The sequence below is a fragment of the Trachypithecus francoisi genome, unplaced genomic scaffold, assembly GCF_009764315.1.
Source record: "Trachypithecus francoisi isolate TF-2019V2 unplaced genomic scaffold, Tfra_2.0 Lachesis_group3, whole genome shotgun sequence".
NCBI classification, from domain to species: domain Eukaryota; kingdom Metazoa; phylum Chordata; class Mammalia; order Primates; family Cercopithecidae; genus Trachypithecus; species Trachypithecus francoisi.
Window position 1 is genome coordinate 54,432,636 of NW_022681468.1, and position 25,143 is coordinate 54,457,778.

At 41.3% G+C, this 25,143-nt stretch overlaps 1 protein-coding gene across 1 annotated transcript in view; it reads left to right on the forward strand.

The window, feature by feature from the left end:
* Positions 1 to 25,143, forward strand: part of PYGL (glycogen phosphorylase L) — a 42,582-nt gene that overhangs the window by 15,018 nt on the left and 2,421 nt on the right. Inside the window, exons 5-19 of the mRNA XM_033188064.1 lie at positions 6,133 to 6,264; positions 8,862 to 8,973; positions 9,310 to 9,392; positions 15,313 to 15,456; positions 15,688 to 15,780; positions 16,454 to 16,600; positions 16,928 to 17,091; positions 17,615 to 17,729; positions 19,251 to 19,352; positions 20,074 to 20,221; positions 20,341 to 20,399; positions 20,505 to 20,646; positions 22,399 to 22,606; positions 23,846 to 23,980; positions 24,465 to 24,531. Coding sequence (XP_033043955.1) covers positions 6,133 to 6,264; positions 8,862 to 8,973; positions 9,310 to 9,392; positions 15,313 to 15,456; positions 15,688 to 15,780; positions 16,454 to 16,600; positions 16,928 to 17,091; positions 17,615 to 17,729; positions 19,251 to 19,352; positions 20,074 to 20,221; positions 20,341 to 20,399; positions 20,505 to 20,646; positions 22,399 to 22,606; positions 23,846 to 23,980; positions 24,465 to 24,531 — 1,851 coding nt within the window. The remainder of the gene's footprint in view (positions 1 to 6,132; positions 6,265 to 8,861; positions 8,974 to 9,309; positions 9,393 to 15,312; positions 15,457 to 15,687; positions 15,781 to 16,453; positions 16,601 to 16,927; positions 17,092 to 17,614; positions 17,730 to 19,250; positions 19,353 to 20,073; positions 20,222 to 20,340; positions 20,400 to 20,504; positions 20,647 to 22,398; positions 22,607 to 23,845; positions 23,981 to 24,464; positions 24,532 to 25,143) is intronic.

The window sequence follows — 25,143 nt, forward strand, 5'->3', positions numbered from 1 at the left end:
ATTACTTTTATAAGGTATGCTACCTCAATTAGGTTACCAAACTTCCCTGAACTCAGTTTTCTCAATGACAAAATGGAGATACAAACTCTACAGAATTATTATAAAAACATGTAAAATATCTGGCACACAATAAAATGCTAATATTAGTAAGCACACAATAAAATGCTAATTTTGCGTAAGAAAAGGAGGACACTTTAATAAATTATGGTATTCTATAATAAAATATTAGTGAAGCCATTCATATTATATTTTTGATTAATTTTAACAAAATAGGAAATCATTTGTGTTAGCTATAAGTAGAGGATATAGAGTTATAAGGGTGATATAACCTCAGCTATCCAGAGGAGGCCAGAAAGATAAAGGAAAAGTGCTAGAAAAAAATACATCAAAGCTTCAACAGAAGTTATCTCTGGAAGATGGGCAACTTCTACTGTCTTCTATATACTCTTCTACATATCTCATTTTCTGTAAGAAATATATGTACTGCCGGGCGCGGTGGCTCAAGCCTGTAATCCCAGCACTTTGGGAGGCCGAGACGGGCGGATCACGAGGTCAGGAGATCGAGACCATCCTGGCTAACACTGTGAAACCCCGTCTCTACTAAAACATACAAAAAACTAGCCGGGCGAGGTGGCGGGCGCCTGTAGTCCCAGCTACTCGGGAGGCTGAGGCAGGAGAAGGGCGTAAACCCGGGAGGCGGAGCTTGCAGTGAGCTGAGATCCGGCCACTGCACTCCAGCCCCAGCGACAGAGTGAGACTCCGTCTCAAAAAAAATAAATAAATAAAAATAAAAATAAAAAAAGAAATATATGTACTATCCTCTATTTACTCTTCTACATGTTTTATATTCCATAAGTAATGTGTATTTTGTAATCATTAAAATTTATAAAAATGAAATAAGTTGTTCCTCTCCCCAGTGGAGTAACCTAGAGTTCCATGCTGAGAGCCTAGTTGAGCAGGCATTTCCAGGACGACCAAAACTTTGACACAACCTAACCAAACAACATATGGTATCTAATTTTAGCCTTTGAAAAGGATACTGTGTGCTACTCACTATACTGCAGAATCTCCAAGGATCTCATTTCTTATCTCTTAACTACTGTCAGATGGAAGATTTAAAAGAAACTCAGGAAAGAAATCTCAATCTTTTTTTGTCTCAGGTGTATTTTCCCCTTACATTTTATGAAGGACCACTATTATCACACCTACCTTTGCTCTTTTTAAATTATCTTTATTCCAGGAAACTATCTCTTTGTCTCCTATCAGACCAAGAAAGCGTGTATTCCAGTGTTCTTTAAAAAGAAAAATAAAGAAAGACTAAATAGGTTTTGCTCATTCAAAATATTGCAAAGCCAGCCAGGTGCAGTGGCTCACGCCTGTAATCCCAACATTTTGGGAAGCCGAGGTGGTTGGATCATTTGAGGTCAGGAGTTCGAGACCAGCCTGGCCAACATGGTGAAACCCCTGTCCCTACTAAAAATACAAAAATTAGCCAGGAGATAGTGGCGCGCACCTGTAATCCCAGCTACTTGGGGGCTGAGGCAGGAGAATCGCTTAAGCCTGGGAGGTGGAGGTTGCAGTGAGCTGAGATAGTGCCACTGCACTCCTGTCTGGGCGAGTGAGTGAGACCCTGTCTCAAAAAAATAAATAAAATAACATAAAATAAAATAAAATCCAAAGCTAATCTTATCAACCATCACTTCTTCTTTCATTATGACTTGAAATTGAATGAGGAGGGTATATAATTTTACTTAGCACCTCCATTGTTTACTGGAATGGGATTTTAACTGTCAAACATAAAATATATCATACCATAAAAAAGAAATTATTTCCATAAAAAACAAAAAGCATCTGTCAAGAAAGCAGCAGGCCTCTTCAGAGTATAGTCATGCCCCCACTCACACGTAACACTGTTCTTACGATGGCAGATTTGAAGAAGACTAATGAAAATTCCACATGCTGGGAAGATTTTTAAAGGTTGATGGGCTTTTAATTTTTGAGTCTCTTCAAGGAAGGTTTGCAGTTGTGGAGTGTTCATCATGAACCCCCTGAGGAAAATAATTGTATTGCTAAAATTCTATATTTACCATCTACTCTCATGGGGAGTGCAGTAATAGTCCTCTGTGAAAATCGCTGGCCCCGAGGAGGAAGTGGGGAGAAAGATGATTGCAACAACCTCACAGAAATTTCACCATCACACCAAAGCCCTAGGTGGAAAGGCGCTCACAGTATGTATCTCAGAGCTGGATCCAGGTGCCTTCTGCAGTCCTTCTCTTGCCTCTTAGAACCCACACCTAGTTCGTGATAGCCAGTCATGCACGATTCACGTTACCCAGCAAAGCTTCTAATTATCATTGTGGAATTCTTGGTGTGCCACAGAAACATTTATCAGTTATTTATAACATCAGAAAGCCAAGTTTATGGGCTTTCCTGATGTCTGTTCACTGGTTCTTTGTGGACTCTATATCCCACAGGTGAAGAGCATTTCTCAGAATTCAGTCAATAGAGTCCCCTGGGCTAACCTCTCCATCCCTGCTGGCTGGGACAGGTTCCATTGAGTCATTCCTCTAAAAAAATGCCTAGTCCAGCTGCCAACTGCACCCAGGTTGGCTCTTTTACTCCACAGATCCGCACTTGCTTTCTTCAGCCCTGTGCAACCTCTGGGATGAAACAGCTCTGACAGCTCACTTGGATGTAGATGAAAGTTCTCCCATCTTGGCCCCCCACCCCTACCCCTTCATATGATTAGCATGTTAGTGCATTTTGGGGATCATTGGCTACATGGAAACCTAAATTTACAGATCAATTTATCAATTCATTGGAAGAAAGCAAGGTAGAGAGAAGGTTTATCACCATATGGCAGCTTCTGTGGATTTAGTGGAGGCAGCAAGGGATAGTTCTCTCCTTCTCCTCAGATCTCCTCAGATCAACTTATTTTATAAAACATTTGTTTCTCAATCTACCTTAAATACAAATCTTATAAAATTGATATAATTATTCACCGATTCTTTACTGAATCAGTGAGAGATTCACAATAAAGAACAGCAAGCAAATAAAGTCTCCAAGTTGTTAGCCCCATGAAGCTAAAACCAATCATTATTTAGCAGGAAAAAAATTCAACCAACATTTGATGGCATTAAGAATGTCGTGTGGCTGGGCGCGGTGTCTCACGCCTGTAATCCCAGCACTTTGGGAGGCTGAGGCAGGCGGATCACTTGAGGTCAGGAGTTCAAGATCAGCCTGGCCAACATGGTAAAACCCCATCTCTACTAAAAATACAAAAATTAGCTGTGTGTGGTGGCAGGCACCTGTAATCCCAGCTACTCGGGAGGATGAGGCAGGAGAATCACTTGAATTTGGGAGGCAGAGGTTGCAGCAAGCCAAGATTGTGCCACTGGACTCCAGCCTGGGTGACAGAGCGAAACTGTGTCTCAAAAAAATAAAAATAAAAATAAAAAGAGTAAATGCAACCTCTGACTTCCACAGCAGTCAAGGAGTGAACCCACAGGAGGAAGTTCAGAGCCCATCCTCTCTTATCTGAGCACTTCAGGCTTCTTGGGGGCAGGACAGTATATGATCCTACTGCATTTCTCAGCAAAAAAAAAAATGTCATCAGTTCTCCCATGGTCATGAATTTTCAAAGGAAGACTGTTTCTGCCTCATCGTCCTCCTATTTCATACAGTGCCTTCAGATGGGTTTTACAACAGCCCTGCATGCTGAAACAAGGCACACAGGCCTATGGTTCTTTCCTGTTACAGGAAGCAGTGTTCACATTGCTCAGTATTTTAAAACCCAAAATTGGCCCTTGCCTAAGTGCAGCATAAAGCATTTTGTAAGTCAGGATGTTTTGATCCTTTGTTGATGTTATCATTTTACTTATTATAGTGTTTCTAGTTATGAAGCTTGTGCTAATGGACTTTTTTATTATTATTATTATTTTTTTTTTTTTTGAGATGGAATCTCGCTCTGTAGCCCAGGCTGGAGTGCAGTGGCATAATCTCTGCTCACTGCAACCTCTGCCTCCCGGGTTCAAGTGATTCTCCTGCCTCAGCCTCCTGAGTAGCTAGGATTACAGGTGCCCGCCACCACGTCCAGCTAATTTTTGTATTTTTAGTAGAGACGGGATTTCACCATGTTGGCCAGGCTGGTCTCAAACTCCTGACCTCATGATGCGCCCACCTTGGCCTCCCAAAGTGCTGGGATTACAGGCGTTGCCACCACACCTGGCCAAGTTAATGGACTCTTTAACAAGCTTCTTGTCAACTGGCAAACCTCAATTGTTTCTTTATTAAAATTTTAAGAAGATGTGACTTTCTAATGACCTCAGGTCTCTCTCCAGCCTTCCCTAGGCTTCATCTTGCATCTGATAACTCCTCCTTCCTCCAGTGGCTCTCTAACTCCTAGCTCTCCTAACTAAAGATGTTGTTGCTATGAGTCCCATTTCCATTCATCATGACGCTGGTAGTTAATATTAGTGGGAAGCTTATCAGCTTTCTTGATAAAAAATCATTACCAAAGTTTGGATAAGTGAACGTGTATTCATTTGTCTAGCTGTTGAAAATAATCTTTAGTGTTTATTTTTGTCTCTTCACACTGTTCCTGAAACAGGCATTACACTCATGTTTAGGTGATCATGAGATGTCCAACATTGTGTTTAATTCTTAAGCAATATCTTTTAAAACTACAGCTGAGTTTTCTAAGAGGTGGATATGAGGAATCAAATAGGTAAAATAACCATCTTGGAGATGATCTCATTGACAAAGTTGCTTTTTTTTGCCCCCTTCTGGCCAGAACACAATTCCATTTTTTAACGTATAGTCATGCACCACATAATGACATTTCAGTCAACAATAGAGCACATATGCAATGGTGGTCCCGTAAGATGGTAATGGAGCTGTGCCCTACAGCTGTACCATTTCTTATGTTTTATACTGAATTTTTACTGTACCATTTCTATGTTTGGATATGTTTAGATACACAAACACTTACCATCGTGTTACCATTGCCTACAGTATTCAGTACAGTAACGTGCTGTACAGGTTTGTAGTCTAGGAGCAGGAGGCCATACCATATAGCTCAGGTGTGTAGTAGGCAACACCATCTGCGTTTGTGTAAGTGCACTCTGTGATGTTTGCACAATGACAACATTGCCTAACAACACATTTTTCAGAATGTATCCCTGTCGTTAAGCAATCTACAACTGTATGTGTAATATTTTAAAGGTTTCAATAATTTACTTTAAAAATACATCCCCCTCCAATGTGTTTGGTGGTGGTGGTGTTCTTATTTTGATGTGTTTGTTTGTTTGTTGCAAATGAAAATGTATTTGATGTCTAGGATATCCTAAATAGAAACCATAGTTTAAAATTGTATATAAGAAATATTTTGTTATAAATTGACATAAATACCTAGGAAAATATTGAAATTGTCAATAAAATAAGTTCATTACCTCCTAAAATACGTTATTTTCAAAATAAACTATAATCTATAGTTCATTACAAATCAAAATTACATATGGATTAAGATAAGCAAAGACTACATAATGCAATAATGTTCTGTACCTATATCAATAAGCTTGATTAAAAGAGTGTTCTGTAAAGTAGCATTTTCTAACTGATTCTGTATATTCGAGCCACAAGAATCTTGACTGAACCCATTGTGTAGGACTTGACAGGCCCAGGTATTCAATGATAAACATCCCTGTAAGGCCTCTGTCTCTAGCTGAAGCTGGACAATTGGATTCACAGATGTTAAGACAGAGGCTGTGGAACACAGAGACCTAAGGGCAGATCTTATCTCTGTCATTTACTGTTTGACCTTGAGATCTTATCTGTACCGTTTACTGTTTGACCTTGAGCAGTAACAATTCCTCTTCTTTAAGAGAGGACTCATAGTTCCCTCCTGTATGGTTGATATAATGTGAGGATTAAATGCAGTCATACATATAAAATATTTAGGGCTGTATTAGCAAGTATTATTATTGTTGATTGTAGGGTATAAAACAATTACAAAAGAGTACTCAGTATTCATAAGTTGTTTCAGTTAAAGATGTTTTAAATTTAATATAATTGAAGGGCTAGGTTCACATTTCCTCACAAATAAATTCTAAGTAATACTGTATCCTTTTGCAGGTAGAAGAAGCAGATGATTGGCTCAGATATGGAAATCCTTGGGAGAAGTCTCGCCCAGAATTCATGCTGCCTGTGCACTTCTATGGAAAAGTAGAACACACCAATACTGGGACCAAGTGGATTGACACTCAGGTATTCAGAGTGCTCGTATAGCCAACATTTTGTATAGTATTTAGTTCAGCAGATAATACATTGACTATGTAGCATACAGTGTGATATTGAGTATAGGGCATGTCATGTATTAAGTAATAGAATATATTTTTGTAAATAAATCTGTTACTTCTCTTAGTGCAACCCACTCATTTTGGAGACAAGGGAGCTGAGGTCAAGAGAGGAGTGACTTTTACAAGGGTCATTTTGCCATCAACTTTGTCAGAAAATTATCAGTTTGTTTGTTTGTTTTTTGTTTTTTGGTTTTTTTTTTTTTTTTTTTTTTGCACCAGAAAATTGTCAGTTCTATAGTAACCAGCATGCTTACCTCTTTGGTTTTATATTAAGGTGTTGATAGCAAAATTGAATAATTTTAAATGTCATTCCTGGCTGGGCGCAGTGGATCACACCTGTAATCCCAGCACTTTGGGAGGCCGAGGCGGGCAGGTCACCTGAGGTCAGGAGTTCAAGACCAGCCTGGCCAACATGGTGAAACCCCATCTCTACTAAAAATACAAAAATTAGCCAGGCGTGGTGGCCTATGCCTGTAGTCCCAGCTACTTGGGAGGCTGAGGCGGAGGTTGCAGGGAGCCGAGATCATGTCACTGCACTCCAGCCTGGGCGACAAAACGAGACTCCATCTCAAAAAAATAAAATAAAATAAAATAAAAATAAAAGTATGCAGTTTACACAATCAATCCTGGAAGCATTTTATTTACACTGTGGGTCCCACTGCTGAGCTAACTTGTATTTACAAAGCACCTCTAGGTATTTTCATAATGTATCGAGAAATTCAATTAGAGAGAGTATGTGTTTCTGGGCCCACAGAGGCAAAGTTAGGGGGCCAGGTAATATAAGTGAGCTGGCCCAAGTCATGCAACTTAGCTTCACAGATTGAAGTAATCACATGAATTAACCCCAAACTGGTGCCCAGTGAGCTCAGAGCATGCGGCCACATGTGCTCTGTGCATGCATGGGATGGCTTCCAATAAAGTCAAATGACACAGTCATGTGTCAGTTTAGGTCCTCTAGGAAACAGACACCAGAGAGAAGAAGTGCAAGTGACATACTGGGGGGATGCCTATGAAAGATCAAGAGGAGAGGGAGCAGGACGAGGAAGTCTTCAGACTGTGACACAGGTGTGCCACCTGTGAAAAGTGAAGCGCAAAGAAGGAGGATTCTCATGGAGAGCCTCAGACCGCAGTGCCATTCTGAGCAAGTGGCCAGGCTGATGGAGCCTGAGACTAAAGATTGCCCATTAAGGAAGTCCCGGCCCTAGTGTCCCAGCCACATGGAGCATCCCAGAGAGCACAGCCTTGGTGTGCGCTCTGAGGGAGCAAGTTCTCTTTGAGGTTCTCTGAAAGAAGATCTAAGCTGTGCACTTCCTGGGCTGCCTTAATTATGCTTCCAGGGTCAGAAGGGTCAAACTCTTGTTTGAACTGAGACTCAATCCCAGCCTGCAAATGACTTTCCCTGATTGATCACAACTTGCTTTAAAAGTCCAGAGACTTTTATCTCTTAATGAAAGATATTTAAATGGGGTAATTTATTACTTTGAGGTCATGGTGATCATGAAAGCATAACTGAATATATGTGATTGATATGGACTATAATGCTTCATTCATTCACAATTTAACAGACCAAATTAAAGAGATGCGTATTTAGGTTTCAATGCTGCCGTGACTGTGACCTTGGGCAAGTCACTTCTCTCTCAGCTTCAGCTCCCTCATGTCCAAAATAAGTGGGTTGCACTAAATAAGATCCAGCATCCTCCAGTTCAATTATTCTGTCATTCTCCTTCCTTCGAGCTTGACTCTGATGAGCCAGGGAATAAAAATGAATCATTTCTCACATGAATTTTCCATGCACTGTGAAACATACTTCATCTTCCTCTTCTCTATTTCAGTGACTGTCACAAAGATCAAGCTAGATTTTCCAAAACTTACCTCTTAGACTCAACTCAGCTAATTATCAGTTGATTTGGCAGATCACTATAGGAATCACTAAAATAACTCCTTATGCAACTTTAAAAATCTAGCACAGCATTTTAAATATTATATGAGATGTTACAGCTTCATAAATTTCCTATCCCATTGATTTTCATCATATTTGAAATCCGATCACTGAAAAACCTATGCAAAACGTATTCTAAGTGCTATTTTTTGGTGGGTACAGATTCACATTGTCACTTTGTTTGCATATCATATTTTATTATTATTAGAGCAATGGCTTGATATGAAACATGAAAGATAAACTTTTTTGAATACCAACACCATATCATTCCATTCCACTGCATTTATATCAGGGCAAGGACACATGGAGAGTCAACATAGAAACATTATAAAGGACCATCAGTGTGGATGGTTCCAGTCACTAGATTGTACCAGGTGGGGGAGGAACCGCATGTTCCTCTAATACCCTTTGCAGCTCTGGGACCCTCTTCTCCATTTAGGCCTCACACAATTTGAGTTGGTGATAGAGCCAGGAATAGAATTCCATTGCAGTCTCCCAGCCCCGTGTTCAACCTATGTCATCACACTTGGGAAACAATGAGCAGCTGCTTCTGTTTAATCCTACAGGTGGTCCTGGCTCTGCCATATGACACCCCAGTGCCTGGCTACATGAACAACACTGTCAACACCATGCGCCTCTGGTCTGCTCGGGCACCGAATGACTTCAATCTCAGAGACTGTGAGTACAGCACAGGTCTTGGTTTCTTTATGCATGTGCTTAATCTTTTTGATTGCTAGTTAGAACCAAATTGAGCTTGAAACAAACAAACAAAAAAGCCTTGAGTTTCTGATATGAACTTCAGTGACTAAGCAGGCGTTGTATGGAGGAAGTAGGGAGGGCATTTTTCAAGCAATTCTCATGTGAAGCCCAGCATGATGGTTTGTTGAAATCCTTTGGGATTTTTAGGAATTTTAGGAATCCCACATGACACACAGCACAGAGACAGTGAGATCAAGAGGTTTCCAACAACAATGACTGGTTTCTCTATTTATTGTTTCTCTAACTTTCCCCTAGTTAATGTGGGAGACTACATTCAGGCTGTGCTGGACCGAAACCTGGCCGAGAACATCTCCCGGGTCCTCTATCCCAATGACAATGTGAGTGATCAAGGTTGCTTTCTTAGTGGCAACAGGAGCAGCTTATTTCACAAGAGCCTGTTCAGTAACCTATAAAACACATTTAATATCAATGTTTTTCCATGTGCAGAAGAAGCTCTGTATTTCTTCCTGGATTGTCTAGATTTCCCCTCCCAACCAAGTAAGGAAAACAAATCTGTATAGTTCATGAAATCAGAATTTATATTTTGCCCTTGATTAGTGACCCCCATCACTAACAGGGAAGTTCTAGAGATGTATTTTAAAAACCTGGATATAAGAGATGAAGTAAGTCACTGGTGAAGCACTACTTCCTTTCCAGATAGAAAGTTTATCTGCAAAGTCAGAAGACACTGAAGAATTCCTGCCTCACCTCTTCTCTCACTGACTAGGCCCTTTCTGGTCCTCTGCCCTGATGCTAGATGGAGTCAGATACCCTGGGGTAGACCCATGAACAAACGCCTGTTTCTCATGCCACTGACTTGTATCTTTTTCTTTTGTATCTTTTTCTTATCATCAATTCAGTTATTCTAATTTTATTATAAATATAGCTTAGTTAAGAAAAAACACTTGGGGCTGGGTGCAATGGCTCATGCCTGTAATCCCAGCACTTTGGGAGGCTGAGGCAGGCAGATCATTTGAGGTCAGAAGTTCAAGACCAGCCTGGCTAACATGCAGGAAAATCGCTTGAGCCTAGGAGACAGAGGTTGCTGTGAGCCACGACTGCACCAATGCACTCCAGCCTGGGTGACAGAGTGAGACTCTGTCTCAACACACACACACACACACACACACACACACGTACCACTTGGAACTGGATCTCAGGTAACTGCTATTGATTCTTAGTTGTTTTAAATATATGTAACTCTAAACTTCTCTATGGGTAAAATCCTTTTCATGAAGCTGTAATGATTTTTTTAAAGTTTTCTCAGAAGCAATAAAATTAGCACTCTGCTTTACAAAGATGGCAGAAAACAAGGATCTTGGGGGGACTAGGATATGAATAGTCCTTAACACCAGATGTCCACCTGCTGTTAAATCATAATCCCTCAGAAGGGAAGATGATTACATGGATTTTGCTGGAGCATTTTTAGGAACCTAATGGTATATGTTATTATTCCTTTGTGGAAAACATTGTGGCTTCAGTACATTTCAGAGAAACCTATAACCCAAAAGCAAAAAGTTATTCTATGTCAGGGTCAAAGTAAGAATTCTTCCAAGTCTGGGACCATACTGCCAACCTAAACCCAGCCTGCAGGGGCTTGAAATTCATCTTCCTGTCTTCAGTAAGGACCAAAGCTAATTTTACTGGGAAATAATCATCTGCAGTAACTGACAATATATACCAAGTTAGCATGGGGCAAAAAGTTGACTAGATTTGTTGGGTAAACGGGAGCGCTCAGGATCATGTTTTTGTTTGTTTGTTTGTTTTTAAGAGTGAGCTGATAAATCCTTTTGTACTGTAATTACAATAACAAATTCATTCTTCTCAACTTGGGCATAGCCCTAGTCCAAACATTAGTTTCTCTTCCAGGAAGCCTGCACCTTTCTTCACTCTGCAGCTTTGAGATATCTGTTCCCTGCTTAAAACTCTTGAAAGACTTTGGATCACCTGTAAGAGAAGGACAGAATCTTAGTCATGTTACCTAAGTTCTTCATTGATGTGGTTACCAGTGCCCTGATGCATCTTCCATGATTTTGCCCCAACAATAGGCCCCAGCTGTGCAGGACTATTGACCCTGTTCCTTCCTACCTCCATGCCTTGCATGGCATCCGTTGCTTGCAGGGAATATTCTGACACATTCCTACTCATCTTTTAGGGCTTAGGTTAAGAATTACCTGATCACCCAGGTTCTCAAAATACTGTATATTTAACTTAACTTAATTTTTTTTTTTTAATCATCACATTGTATTTATAGCCTTGTTTATACCCCTCGCCCCCCACCGCCTACTAATTTGAACTTCTTCAAGTCAAGGACTGTGTGTAATTAATCATTTTATTTCTAGGACCTTAAAACGTTCCTGGCTCAATAAATGTTACAGTTTATTAGAGATGGATTCTATAGTGCTATTTATTATGTTTTAGAATGACTTCATAACTTTTACAGATACATGTCATTAGAAAAAATACACAAGTAGCATAAAAAGTACCAAGAATAAAATAAAAGCTGGTTCCTAATTCTACCACCTATAAATTTCCTTTGGTACAGGTTGAGTATGCCTTATCCAAAATGCTTGGGACCAGTAGTGTTTCAGAATTCAGATGTTTTCAGATTTTGGAATATTTGCATATATAATGAGATATCTTGAGGATGGGACCCAAGGATAAACACAAAATCCATTTCTGTTTCACATACACATTATACACACAGCCTGAAGCAATTTTGTACAATATTTTTAGTAATTTTGTGCATGAAACAAAGTTTTGACTCTGTGTTGATTATGACCTGTCACATGAGGTCAGGGGTAGAATTTTCCACTTGGCTGTGTCACATGAGTACTCAAAAAGTTTCAGATTTTGAATTTCCAGATTAGAGATGCTCAACCTGTACTATCCAATCCAGACAGTTTTCTATTAATGACTTTTAATTTTTAATCCAGACTTTTAATTTTTATCAAAGTTGTACATACACATAATTGATTTTCTGGGTACTTACCTCCATATTTCTGAATAACATGCAGTTATTGCTACTTGTTGGTTTTTTTTCATTTTTACAATTGTTTGTTGACTCCCCACCATTGAAGATGGGAATCTAGCTCACATCCTCACATGTACTCCCACCCTCACCACATGAACACATACTTCCCATCCCCAATTCTCTCAACATGCTTACATCATAATTTTCACTAACTCCTTAATCAGCATTTACATTATTATGACTTTGTAATGCTACAGACAGCTGATCTGTGCATATGTGTATCCTCATATAATGATTACTTTTCCTTTTCTTAAAATGTTTAACTTATCCTGGAATTAATCATTTTAATTTCTTTGCTTGCTTGGTTTTCTGATGAATTTTCCCTAATTTAGCCCATACTATGCCCAGTTATATACATTTCCTCTCAATATGTTCACTTTTAGTTATTCTATTAACTTAGTCTTTTTTTCTGATAAATACTTTTTCGTTCATTTAAATATCCCTTTTAATAGCTAAATCCCAGAGGAAAATGCTAATTCTAGGAATGTGTTTAACTGAAAAAGACTCATATTTCCATTTAAGTTTAGGCAATTATTCTTGACAGGAGGTACATTAACTAATGTTGCAATAAAGCCACCATCAAGTATCTCATACTTAAGCAAAGACCTCAAATCATAGTTTGTAGCGTATTGCAGCCTTCATTCAAAATATGCTTTATGGCCCAGTGCAGTGGCTCATGCCTGTAATCCCAACACTTTAGGAGGCTGACATGGGCAGATTGCTTGAGCTCAGGAGTTCCAGGCCAGTCTGGGCAATATGGTGAAACCCCGTCTCTACAAAAAGTACAAAAATTAGCCAGGCATGGTAATGCAAGCCTGTAATCCCAGCTACTTGGGAGGCTGAGGCAGGAAAATCGCTTGAACCCGAGAGGCAGAGGCTGCCGTGAGCTGGAATCAGATCATGCCACTGCACTCCAGCCTGGGCGACTGAGTGAGACTCCGTCTCAAAAAAAAAAAAAATAGCCAGGCATGGTGGTGCATGCCTGTAGTCCCAGCTACTCAGGAAGCTGAAGTAAGAGGATTGCTGGAGAGTGGGAGGCAGAGGTTGCAGTGAGCCAACATCACATCACTGCACTCTAGCTTGGGTAACAGAGCCAGACCCTGTCTCAAAAATATAAATATAAATATACATAATATAAATATATATGTTTAATATATTTTAATATAATAATTTATTATATATACACATATATATTTGTTTTATATTATCTGTGATCAAGGAAATCACTGATATATTCCTATCAGGCTAAAAAACAGGAAACCCTGACATAGGTCAGTGACATAGAATCACTGGCATAGGTCAGTGATTATACTTTTAAGTATTAGGGAGTTTAGAGCCCCAGATATTCTATATGCAGACCTCTATGCTCATATTCATTAGTTTTAATAAGACTTTGGTCCAAGGCTTACATTTGGGGGGTGGGGTGCTCATCATTTAAAATTTTTTAATTTTAATAGTTTTAGGGGTACAGGTGGTTTTTGTTACATGGATAAGTTCTTTAGCGGTAATTTCTGAGATTTTACACACCTGTTACCTGAGCAGTATACACCAAATAAATTGCCTTTTATCCCTCAAGTCCCCAAAGTCCATTACATCATTCTCTTACCTTTGCATCCTCATAGCTTAAGCTCCCACTTACAAGTGAGAACATGCAATATTCGGGTTTCCATTCCTAAGTTACTTCACTTAGAATAATAGCTTCCAGCTTCATCCAAGTTGCTGCAAAAGACATTATTTTGTTCATTTTTGTGGCTGAGTAGTATTCCATGGTATGTGTGTGTGTGTGTATATATATATATATGTGTGTGTGTGTGTATATATATATATATGTCACATATTCTTTATCCACTCATTGGTTGATGGGCACCTAGACTGATTCCATATCTTTGTAATTGCGAACTGTGCTGCCATAAACGTGTGTGCGTGCGTGTGTCTTTTTCATACAATGACTACTTTTCCTTTGGCTAGATATCCAGTAGTGGGATTGCTGGATCAAATGGTAGTTCTACTTTTAGTTCTTTGAGGAATCTCCATAATGTTTAACATAGTAGCTGTACTAATTTATATTCCCACCAGCAGTGTAGAAAGTGTTCCCTTTTCACCACATCCACACCAACACCTACTGTTTTTTGACTTTTTAATTATGGCCATTCTTGCAGGAGTAAGGTGGTATCTCATTGTGATTTTAATTTGCATCTCCCTGATAATTAGTGATATTGAGCATTTTTTCATATGCTTCTTGGCTGTTTGTTTATCTTCTTTTGAGAATTGTCTATTCATGTCCTTTGCCACTTTTTCATGGGATTTTTTTTTTCTTGCTGATTTGTTTGCATTCCTTGTAGATTTTGGATATTAGTGAAGGCTTACATTTTTAATAGATGCTACAGTTTTTAATTCTGCGACCAGGTAAAGACAGGGCGGCTCCATGATCTATAAAAATTGAAGGGTGATGGCTCAGGGTTAGGACCGTTTATTGGTGACATTTACACGGTTTTGCTGACCGACAGCAAATTTATGTGGGAGGAACTTGGAAGGTGGCCGCCATCGTGGCCTCTAAGGCCTCCACCCTGCACACCATGGCCTGGCTGCAATCCTGTCTCGCAGTCATGTAGGGCATTCTCAGCCAGTCGTGGTTCTCCACACGGTCCACGGCTGCCAGTGCTTCCTGATACACCGCCTGCCAGGAATGTGACTGCAGTGAGGAGGGCGGTCATGGACATGGTGCTGGTTGTGTTCAGCTGCAGGAACTGGGGATAAGCTCGGAGGCCAAGTGTCCTTAGGCTGTCATTAACCTTTTCCTTCATCTTCTTCCCTACTTCTGAAAGTACTTGGTACTACCAATTCCTGAGCCTTGAGGGGCTCCAATGTACACACTGAGTTGCTTTTTGGCTTTTCCCCGCTACCAGGTCAGGATTTGGCTGTCTTGGGTCTTCTGAATCACTTACCATTCATGCATCTGGTTTTCAGCCTCTAAAAGGTTGTTGCTATTGTCTTTATCCCAACCTCTTTATCTTTTATCTGTATGCCTTTAGAGAATCCTTTTACTGCCATTTTCACGGGGTCTCAGGAAAGAGCAAAGGCTCACAGTTTGGCATTCAAACCACCACCCCTCAGCAGATGTCCAATGGGCCTTAGTCCTAAAGTTCCCAGGGCAGGAGACACCAGTCACATTTTGGCCACACCTATAATATGAACCACTTTCATTCTATCTCTCTGGCTTGAAGTTTTTTGAAGGGAAGGAGCTAAGATTGAAGCAGGAATACTTTGTGGTGGCTGCAACCTTGCAAGATATCATCCGCCGTTTCAAAGCCTCCAAGTTTGGCTCCACCCGTGGTGCAGGAACTGTGTTTGATGCCTTCCCGGATCAGGCAAGTATTTAGTCTGTGGATGCAGGTGGGGTCCACTGAGGGACTGACTGGGATTTCCTATCAGATTAATTCCTCTCTCTCAGTGCTAAAAACGTTGAGCAGGAATAGTGTGCATCAAGCATTTCATACAAGGTGGGCATATCATCCGGTTCTTTCTCTAGATGTGTTAGGACAAGGAAGCCAGACCCTGAGCCATCCGTTGCCTTCATGTTGATGTCTTTCCCCACCCAGGTGGCCATCCAGCTGAATGACACTCACCCTGCACTCGCCATCCCTGAGCTGATGAGGATTTTTGTGGATATTGAAAAACTGCCCTGGTCCAAGGTCTGGATAGTTTGCCTTCTTTTTCCTTTAATTAACCAGAATGGCTACAGGTGAAAGACTGCCAAAAACTCCCTTTTTAGTTTTTCAAAGTAAGTTATTGTTGCTAACTTTCAACAGTTAAAGGTATATTTTCCCTGATGCTGACATTTCTCCATCCTTAGAGTTTTACAGGGAGTAAGACTATAAAATAAATGAGTACATTCCTAATGGGACACAAATCAGTAGCTGTATTAAGGCTTATATGGTGTTTACCATTTTTGTGTGGAAAAAGATTAAAAATTAAGTTCTCTAACCTCAGAAGACAGCTAATTGAGTGTCCCCAATGTTTTAGAAGTCAGCATTTTACATACTTGTACTTGCTGAGAGCACTGCTTACGGTTTTATCCCTCAATCTTTGTGTATTTAATAAATGAAAGACACGTAAGGATAGTAGATAGATTGATCGGAAAGCTGTCTTAAGTTCATCAGGTAGCTTTACAAATGGCTTCCCCCTCACACCCAGAACATGTTTCCATTATCTGGACTATACGGGAACTTAGTGGAATTGAGTGTGTCTGACTATGCACACTTGGAATTGTCCTGTTGCAGGCAGGGCAGGGTTGAAGAAGGGTTTGGCCTGTGCAGTGGGGTGCCCACCTTCAGGGTAAGCAGCTGACTCCTTCCTTTCCTCCAGGCCTGGGAGCTCACCCAGAAGACCTTCGCCTATACCAATCACACAGTGCTCCCAGAAGCCCTGGAGCGCTGGCCCGTGGACCTGGTGGAGAAGCTGCTCCCTCGACATTTGGAAATCATTTATGAGATAAATCAGAAGCATTTAGATGTAAGTCATTTTGAGAGATTTTTTTTCTTTTCATGAGCATAAGGTCTTAAGGTGTTACAGATGGCTACAGTGTTTCCTCTTACCAAACATCTTTCGATCATTGATGCAGCAAAAGTACTTGAGTCTGAGTGGGGCTTCGGCAAAGGCAGCTTTTTGAAAGTGCTAAAATGGAGGGATGGCACCTCCGTAGAACTAACTCAACCCCTCCCCGTGGAAGTGAAATTTATATTGAGTACACCAAAGATGTTGCTTAAGACATGAACAACGTTATCCCAATGTTGCTTTAAACCTGAGTGACCAGCAAGGGCTTTCTCTTCCTTTGGCTAGAGAATTGTGGCCTTGTTTCCCAAAGATGTGGACCGTCTGAGAAGGATGTCTCTGATAGAAGAGGAAGGAAGCAAAAGGATCAACATGGCCCATCTCTGCATTGTGGGTTCCCACACTGTGAATGGCGTGGCTAAAATCCACTCAGACATCGTGAAGACTAAAGTGTGAGCCTCCATTACTCTGACAGTGGGTCTGACACTGATATATTAATGGAATGATGCTACTAAATGCAGGATTGCACTTAGGGATGAGGAAAGGCCTTGTTCAAATGTTTAAAAGTATTTTCTTCTATACAAAAAAACTCTTCTCCAAAAAAAAAGAAAAGGAAAGAAAAAAATGCTTTCCTCTCAGAGTCATCTTAATTCTAGACATAGAAGCCAAAACAAATAAACAAATAAAAACAAAAAAATACCAAAAAACTATTCTACTGAAAGTGTGGTATATATGTCAGTGGGAAGAAGTCAGATGGAGATGACTAGATTTGGAATTTTTCTGGTAATTCTTTTGAGTTGCAAATGAATTTTTATTTAAATGACAGCCATTGCTACTGTCAGCCTGTCCCTCCACCTTTATTTAACCTTTCTAAGCCTGCACTTGGCTTCTTGAATGTAATTCCAAACTTTATCCAGTGTGCAGGACCCTTTACCGTTTCAGCCAAATTCAGTGATGTGTCTACTCTGTCTCCAGATTCAAAGACTTCAGTGAACTAGAACCTGACAAATTTCAGAATAAAACCAATGGGATCACTCCGAGGCGCTGGCTCCTACTCTGCAACCCAGGACTTGCAGAGCTCATAGCAGAGGTAACTGGGAAGTGCTGAGAGGAAAGAAGGCCTGACTCGAATGCAAGAGGCATATGACTATACTTGTAACTTGTAAATCCAGTCTGCAGCAGGGCTGGCTTCTTCAGCATGTGGCTTGTGCAGTCACACAGGGCTCCATGCTGGGTTTAATTATCTGCTGTAGTCATCTCGAAATTATTATTTATTACCCAGGCTGGAGTGCAGTGGGGTGATCTCGGCTCACTGCAAGCTCTGCCTCCTGGGTTCACACCATTCTCCTGCCTCAGCCTCCCAAGTAGCTGGGACTACAGGCGCCCGCCACCACACCTGGCTAATTTTTTGTATTTTTAGTAGAGACAAGGTTTCACCGTGTTAGCCAGGATGGTCTCGATCTCTTGACCTCGTGGTCCACCCGCCTTGGCCTCCCAAAGTGCTGGGATTACAGGCGTGAGCCACTGCACCCAGCCAAAGTTATTATTATTTTTTATTATTATTAATATTATTATTGAGACAGAGTTTGACTCTGTCGCCCAGGCTGGAGTACAGTGGTGCAGTCTCTGCTCACGGCAACCTCCACCTCCCAGGTTCAAGCGATTCTCCTGCCTCAGCCTCCCGAATAGCTGGGATTACAGGCACACGTCACCACGCCCGGCTAATTTTTGTATTTTTAGTAGAGACGGTGTTTTACCATGTTGGCCAGCCTGGTCTCGAACTCCCGACCTCAGGTGATCTGCTCCTCCTTGGCCTCCCAAAGTGCTGGGAATACAGGCATGAGCCATCACACCCAGCCATCATCTTGAAATTCTTAATTTTTGAACAAAAGGTACTGCAAATTATGTAGCTAGTTGCAGCTAACAGTATTCATAGGACACCCACAAAGAAGATGGTTTTCTCTAGTAAAAGAGGATAATAAAGCTCATATAAATAACTAACAGAACCTGGGTTCCTGGTCACTCTTTTAAGTAGATTTCCTGTTTTTAACACTTTAATACCAGTGAAGCTGGCCGGATGTGATGGCTCATGCATGTAATCCCAGTGCTTTGGGAGGCCTAGGCAGGAGACTCACTTGAGGCCAGGAGTTTGAAACTAGCCTGGGCAACATGAGACCCCACCCACCCACCACCACCCATCTCTACAAAAATAAAAAAATTAGCCAGTTGTGGTGGCATGCACCTGTGATCCTAGCTACTCGGAGGCTGAGTCAAGAGGATTGCTTGAGCCCAGGAGGTCAAGGCTGCAGTGAGCTCTTATCACGACATTGCATTCCAGTCTGGGTGACAGGATGAGATCCTGTCTCCAAAAAAATTAAATAAAAATAAAAATAACTTTTAAAAAACCACTGAAACTACATTTAAGATACTATCAAAAGTGTTCTTCCCACATAGACTTTATAGCCTCCTCTTTGAGTCAAACTATCCCATGTTCTGTGTGATACGTGAACCATACTGTGGTAGGTGATGGAGAGAAATACTGACAGAAACTGCCCATTTGGACTTGATTACCATCCCCAAATTGAAGTCACCTTTTCCTTTGAATTGAAAGAAAATTGGAGAAGACTATGTGAAAGACCTGAGCCAGCTGACAAAGCTCCATAGCTTCCTGGGTGATGATCTCTTCCTTCGGGAACTCGCCAAAGTGAAGCAGGTGAGCCTTCCAGGTGTGGGTCCCCTCCCCAGTGCTCACTTTGAGAGTTTATCCTGTAGTTTTTGTTTGTTTATTTTTTGAGACAGAGTCTCACTCTGTCGCCCAGGCTGGAGTGCAGTGGTACGATCTCGGCTCACTGCAACCTCCACGTCCCAGGTTCAAGCGATTCTCCTGCCTCAGCCCCCCGAGCAGCTGGAATGACAGGCGCCCACCACCACGCCTGGCTAATTTTTGTATTTTTGGTAGAGACAGGGTTTCACTATGTTGGCTAAGCTGGTCTCGAACTCCTGACCTGAAGTGATCCGCCCGTCTCGGCCTCTTAAAGTGCTGAGAGCCACCATGCCCGGCCTATCCTGTAGTTTTTAAAAACAGACCACCCAGCCAGATGCAGTGGCTCATCCCTGTAATCCTAGCACTTGGGAGGCCAAGGAGGGTGAATCACCTGAGGTCAGGCTTTCAAGACCACTCTGGCCAATATGGTGAAACCCCATCTCTACTAAAAATACAAAAATTAGCCAGGCAGTAGGGGCGTATACCTGTAATCCCTGACAGGATAGTCGCTTGAATGTGGGAGGTAGAGGCTGCGGTGATCTGAGATCATGCCACTGTACTCCAGCCTGGGCATAAGAGTGAGACTCCATTTCAAAAAAAAAAGAAACACCGGACGACCCAATGCTTCTAAACCAAAAGAGCTCTCTGTCACCATGCACTGTCTCAACAGGAGAATAAGCTGAAGTTTTCTCAGTTCCTGGAGAAGGAGTACAAAGTGAAGATCAACCCATCCTCCATGTTTGACGTCCAGGTGAAGAGGATACATGAGTACAAACGACAGCTCTTGAACTGTCTGCACGTGATCACGATGTACAACCGTGAGTCAGCCCTGTAGCCAACAAGCCCTCTTGCAGGTGGAAGTAGCAGCCTCAGTGTAGGTCTCACTGCCCTGACCATCAGCTGTCTTCCATTCCATCCACTTCTCCATCTTTTTCAGGCATTAAGAAAGACCCTAAGAAGTTATTCGTGCCAAGGACAGTTATCATCGGTGGTAAAGTAAGTTGATTCTATTCAGTGGGGACTTGAGGGCTCTAATCTCTTGCCATTCTTCTACTTCATCATGGCTGCCTTCCGTCAACACGTTTGACCTTCTTCCCCAAGGCTGCCCCAGGATATCACATGGCCAAAATGATCATAAAGCTGATCACTTCAGTGGCAGATGTGGTGAACAATGACCCCATGGTTGGAAGCAAGTTGAAAGTTATCTTCTTGGAGAACTACAGAGTATCTCTTGCTGAAAAAGGTACTACCCTCATTGCAAAACATGCAGGGGCCAGGGCAAACTCTAGAGATTACATGGTATCAAAGATGGGGCAGCCAACCTCCAGGAACTAGTAACTTAGGATAGAAGATGTCACTGTTGTGCAGAATAAGGGCCTGAGGTAAGAGGTTTTAAAGTGACCCAAGTCACAATGAAATTGATGTCCTGGAGTCAGTATCACAGGATTATACTTGCAAGTACATTTTCTTCCAAGCCAGTGAGAGCTAAGTGCTGGGGGAGGCAGCCCTGAGGTTTCCGCGTCATTCAGAACCCACTCTATAAAATAGGGGAAAGGTCTTCAGTTCCCAGCCCCAGTTTTGCAAGAGAACACCAATTCCCCACTCCTCAGATATTCCTTTGGTCAGCCTGTGAGAAGAAGGGCTGTCACTTGCTCTTGTAGCAATAATAAATGAGGGCAGACATCAGACTGCTAAAGCACAAGGCTTAGATGTGCCTCACATGGGCACTCCAGCATCAAGCATGATGCTCCCACATGGTGAGAGCCAGATGGGCAAGAAGCCAATGTCTCTTTCTCTTCCACTGGGACCTTTGGTTATTTGGGTCACAAGCTCACAGAGCACCATCCACTTGCAAATGCCCAACTGTGTATTCACCCACTTCCCAAAATGAAAAGGTAGAAAGGGAGCTTTTTCTTTTTGTGGTGTTTTTAGGTCCTCTGATGTTACTGTTTAAGAACTGTCTGCATGAAGAGAAAAGAGCCAGATTCCTAGGAATGCAAAAGAAGATACATCTAATCCACAAATAAGCTCTCAGAGTAAAGCAGAAAAGTGGTCCTGACCTTTGTAGTCAAATGAAGTGCTTCAGGCAGCTCAAATCAGCCTGAAAGGTCAGAGGCTTGATGTCTAGCCCCAGGCATACCTCAATTATGTGTGGCTTATTTCCCTGCAGTGAAAGTGGAAGGAAGGAAGTGAGAAGTAGAAGGAATGCAGACAAACCAATCTCCTCAGGTTGCCAAAGAGGAGTCCTGGAGAGACACTCTGAATCAAGAAAGGGACGTTCAGTCTGGGCAACATAGGGAGACCCCATACCTACAAAAAATTTTAAAAATTAGCTGGACATAGTGGCGCTCACCTGTAGTTGCAACTACTCAGGAAGCTAGGGCAGGAAGATTGCTTGAGCCTAGGAGGTCAAGGCTGCAGTGAGCTATAATCACACCACTGTACTCCAGCCTGGGTGACAGAGTGAGACCCTGTACCAAAAAAAAAAAAAGAAAGAAGAAAGAAAAGAAAGAAAGAAAGAAAGAAATTAAGAAGGGAGGGAGGGAGGGAGGGAAGGGAAAGAAAGGAAAGAAAGAAAGAAAGAAAGAAAGAAAGAAAGAAAGAGAAAGAGAAAGAAAGAAAGAAAGAAAGAGAAAGAAGAAAGAAAGATAGATAGATTTCGATATATTTTATAAAGTAGAAGAAATAAAACCATAACAAAAATTGGAAGGAATAAAAGGAAGAAGAGAAATGTAGTATCAATGTTTGTAGCAGTCAGTAGATACTCTTCAAAGTTTATAGCTTGAGAAAGAAATATCAACATATAAAATGGACAAAAGTGGTTGCCTGAGTCAAAGGGAAAGAGTGTGATCTGTCTTCTAGACCATTTGAATGTTTATCTTGATGTGCATGTATTACTTTAATTATCAAAACAGCCCAACTTAATAAATGCTTCAATACCATACAAGCGGATCTAGAGAGAGAAAATTACAATATTAACTTGCCTTTCTTGCAGTCATTCCAGCCACAGATCTGTCAGAGCAGATTTCCACTGCAGGCACCGAAGCCTCAGGGACAGGCAATATGAAGTTCATGCTAAATGGGGCCCTAACCATCGGGACCATGGATGGGGCCAACGTAGAAATGGCAGAGGAAGCCGGGGAAGAGAACCTGTTCATCTTTGGCATGAGGGTAGATGATGTGGCTGCTTTGGACAAGAAAGGGTGAGAGAATAGCTTCTTTTTGCTGGTCACCTCCCCAAGAAGGTATGTGATCTCAGAGGGCTTCCTGCCCACACAGGTATCCCATTGAGGTTGGATCACATACGAGGTGGCAGCAGAACATCTCCCACAATGAGGCAGGAGAGCCTCCTGGCCACAGATTCATATTATTAAACCCAGCAAGTAAAAGTACAGACACACGGAGGAGTTGCTATTTGTTATCGGCCATTGCAGAGCTGGCCTCAAAGAGCTATTCTTTCCTCCATATGTATGATTTTTACTTTGATCAAAAGATGAACTAGTTTCTAGTTGGAAGGGTGACCTATAATTTAAATCACGATCTAGTGCTCCTTTAAGATATCAAAGAAATGGGCCGGGCGCGGTGGCTCAAGCCTGTAATCCCAGCACTCTGGGAGGCCGAGATGGGTGGATCACGAGGTCAGGAGATGGAGACCATCCTGGCTAACACGGTGAAACCCCGTCTCTACTAAAAAAAATACAAAAAACTAGCCGGGCGAGGTGACGGGTGCCTGTATGCCCAGCTACTCAGGAGACTGAGGCAGGAGAATGGCGTGAACCCGGGAGGCAGAGCTTGCAGTGAGCTGAGATCCGGCCACAGCACTCCAGCCTGGGTGACAGAGCCAGACTCCGTCTCAAAAAAAAAAAAGATATCAAAGAAATGGACTAAAATGTGATAGAGAATGGATATGGGTGTACAGAAGTACTTGGAAACATTTATTTTCATTTAATATCTGCATGGGTTTATTAACCTGAGTTCAAGCACAAAATAAAGAGTACTGCCCAAAGAATCAACATTTGGAGGATGTTGAATATAATTCCTGACCCTTGGAAGTCAGTTTCACTCAGTAGCAACAACTTTTGAGAATCTGTGGATCAGAAAAGCAACTGATCCACTTAATACAATGTTCATTTAGAGCCATAAAGTCTGCTTTGAAATGAACCTTGCTGTATTCTACCACATTAGACTCTTGCTCTTTGACTAGAGTTTTCATTATCTATTGTGCTTAGTGTCTTTGATTATAAGGAATCAAATTTACAAAGAGAAAAACTTACAGAGCTAGTTAAAAGTTATATATACTTATGGTAAAATCTATAATGACTTATTTGAATGCTAGTATTTCTGAATGCATTTTTTCACAGTGAACGCAGTGTCTAGTGTGTTGTTAATCATACACAATAACAGAGCCTTTTTCTTATCACCCACCCACTCCTACCCCACAGGTATGAGACAAAAGAATATTATGAGGCACTTCCAGAGCTGAAGCTGGTCATCGATCAAATTGACAATGGCTTTTTTTCTCCCAAGCAGCCTGACCTCTTCAAAGATATCATCAACATGCTCTTTTATCATGATAGGTGAGTTCCCATAAGAAGATGGTGCTATTTGGATCATGAAAGGGGGACAAGAAAATCTTAAACCAACCAATTCTAAAACCAACAAGAAAATCTTAAACCAATCTTAAACCAACTTAAACCCACTCAGGTAGATTAGCATAGATTAGCATGATCTGCTCAGGTAATCTAGGCTTGGGAAAAAAGTTAGTATTCCCCACCAACGATGCCAGTAAGGTTTAAGAATAACACACACAAATCTGGTTCTGTTTTTCTCCTTCCACTGATATTCCCAACTTGCAAATGCATCCAAGTGATGACATTCTCACATGTGAGAAGAACCATAAGAAGGTTGAGGGCTGGTTAAAATTCTTACAAACAGAAATATGAATTTGGTAAACAAGCCATGGCTGATATCAAGCAAAAGATGATTTTACATGGAATCTTAGCAAATACCTGTTAATGAAGCTTTTGAATTTTTTTTTCCCTTCCAATCACAATATAAAAGGTTTAAAGTCTTTGCAGACTATGAAGCCTATGTCAAGTGTCAAGATAAAGTGAGTCAGCTGTACATGGTGAGTAAATTGCCAAGATTTATAAAGAAAACCAATTTACTATGATTCATTAAAATGTGTGTTTTTAAATTAAATCTAAATAGCAGGTCCCCATTAAGCAAACAACAACAACAACAAGAAAATAAAATAAAACAACAACAACAACAGACCTTGACTTTTCCCAAGTTCAGGCCAAGGTTAAGATTTGACATTTCAGCAGCAGTTGTAATTTTTTTTTTTTTTTTTTTTTTTGAGACAGATCTCGCTCTGTCACTCAGACGGGAGTGCAGTGGCATGATCTTGACTCACTGCAACCTTCACCTCTCAGCCTCCCAAGTAGCTGGGATTACAGGCACATGCCACCACACTCAGCTAATTTTTGTATTTTTAGTGGAGATGGGGTTTCACCATGTTGGCCGGGCTGGTCTAGAACTCCTGACCTCAGGTGATTCACCCGTCTCTGCCTCCCAAAGTGCTGGGATTACAGGCGTGAGCCACCATGCCCAGCCAGTTGTAAATTTTTTAATATCCAAGTTTTTTAAAAGTCACAAATAATTCAATATTTATTGAGCACCCACTCTGTAGCAGGCATGTCCTGGAAGCTAAGGAAATAAGTCCTCAGAGGGGCATTAG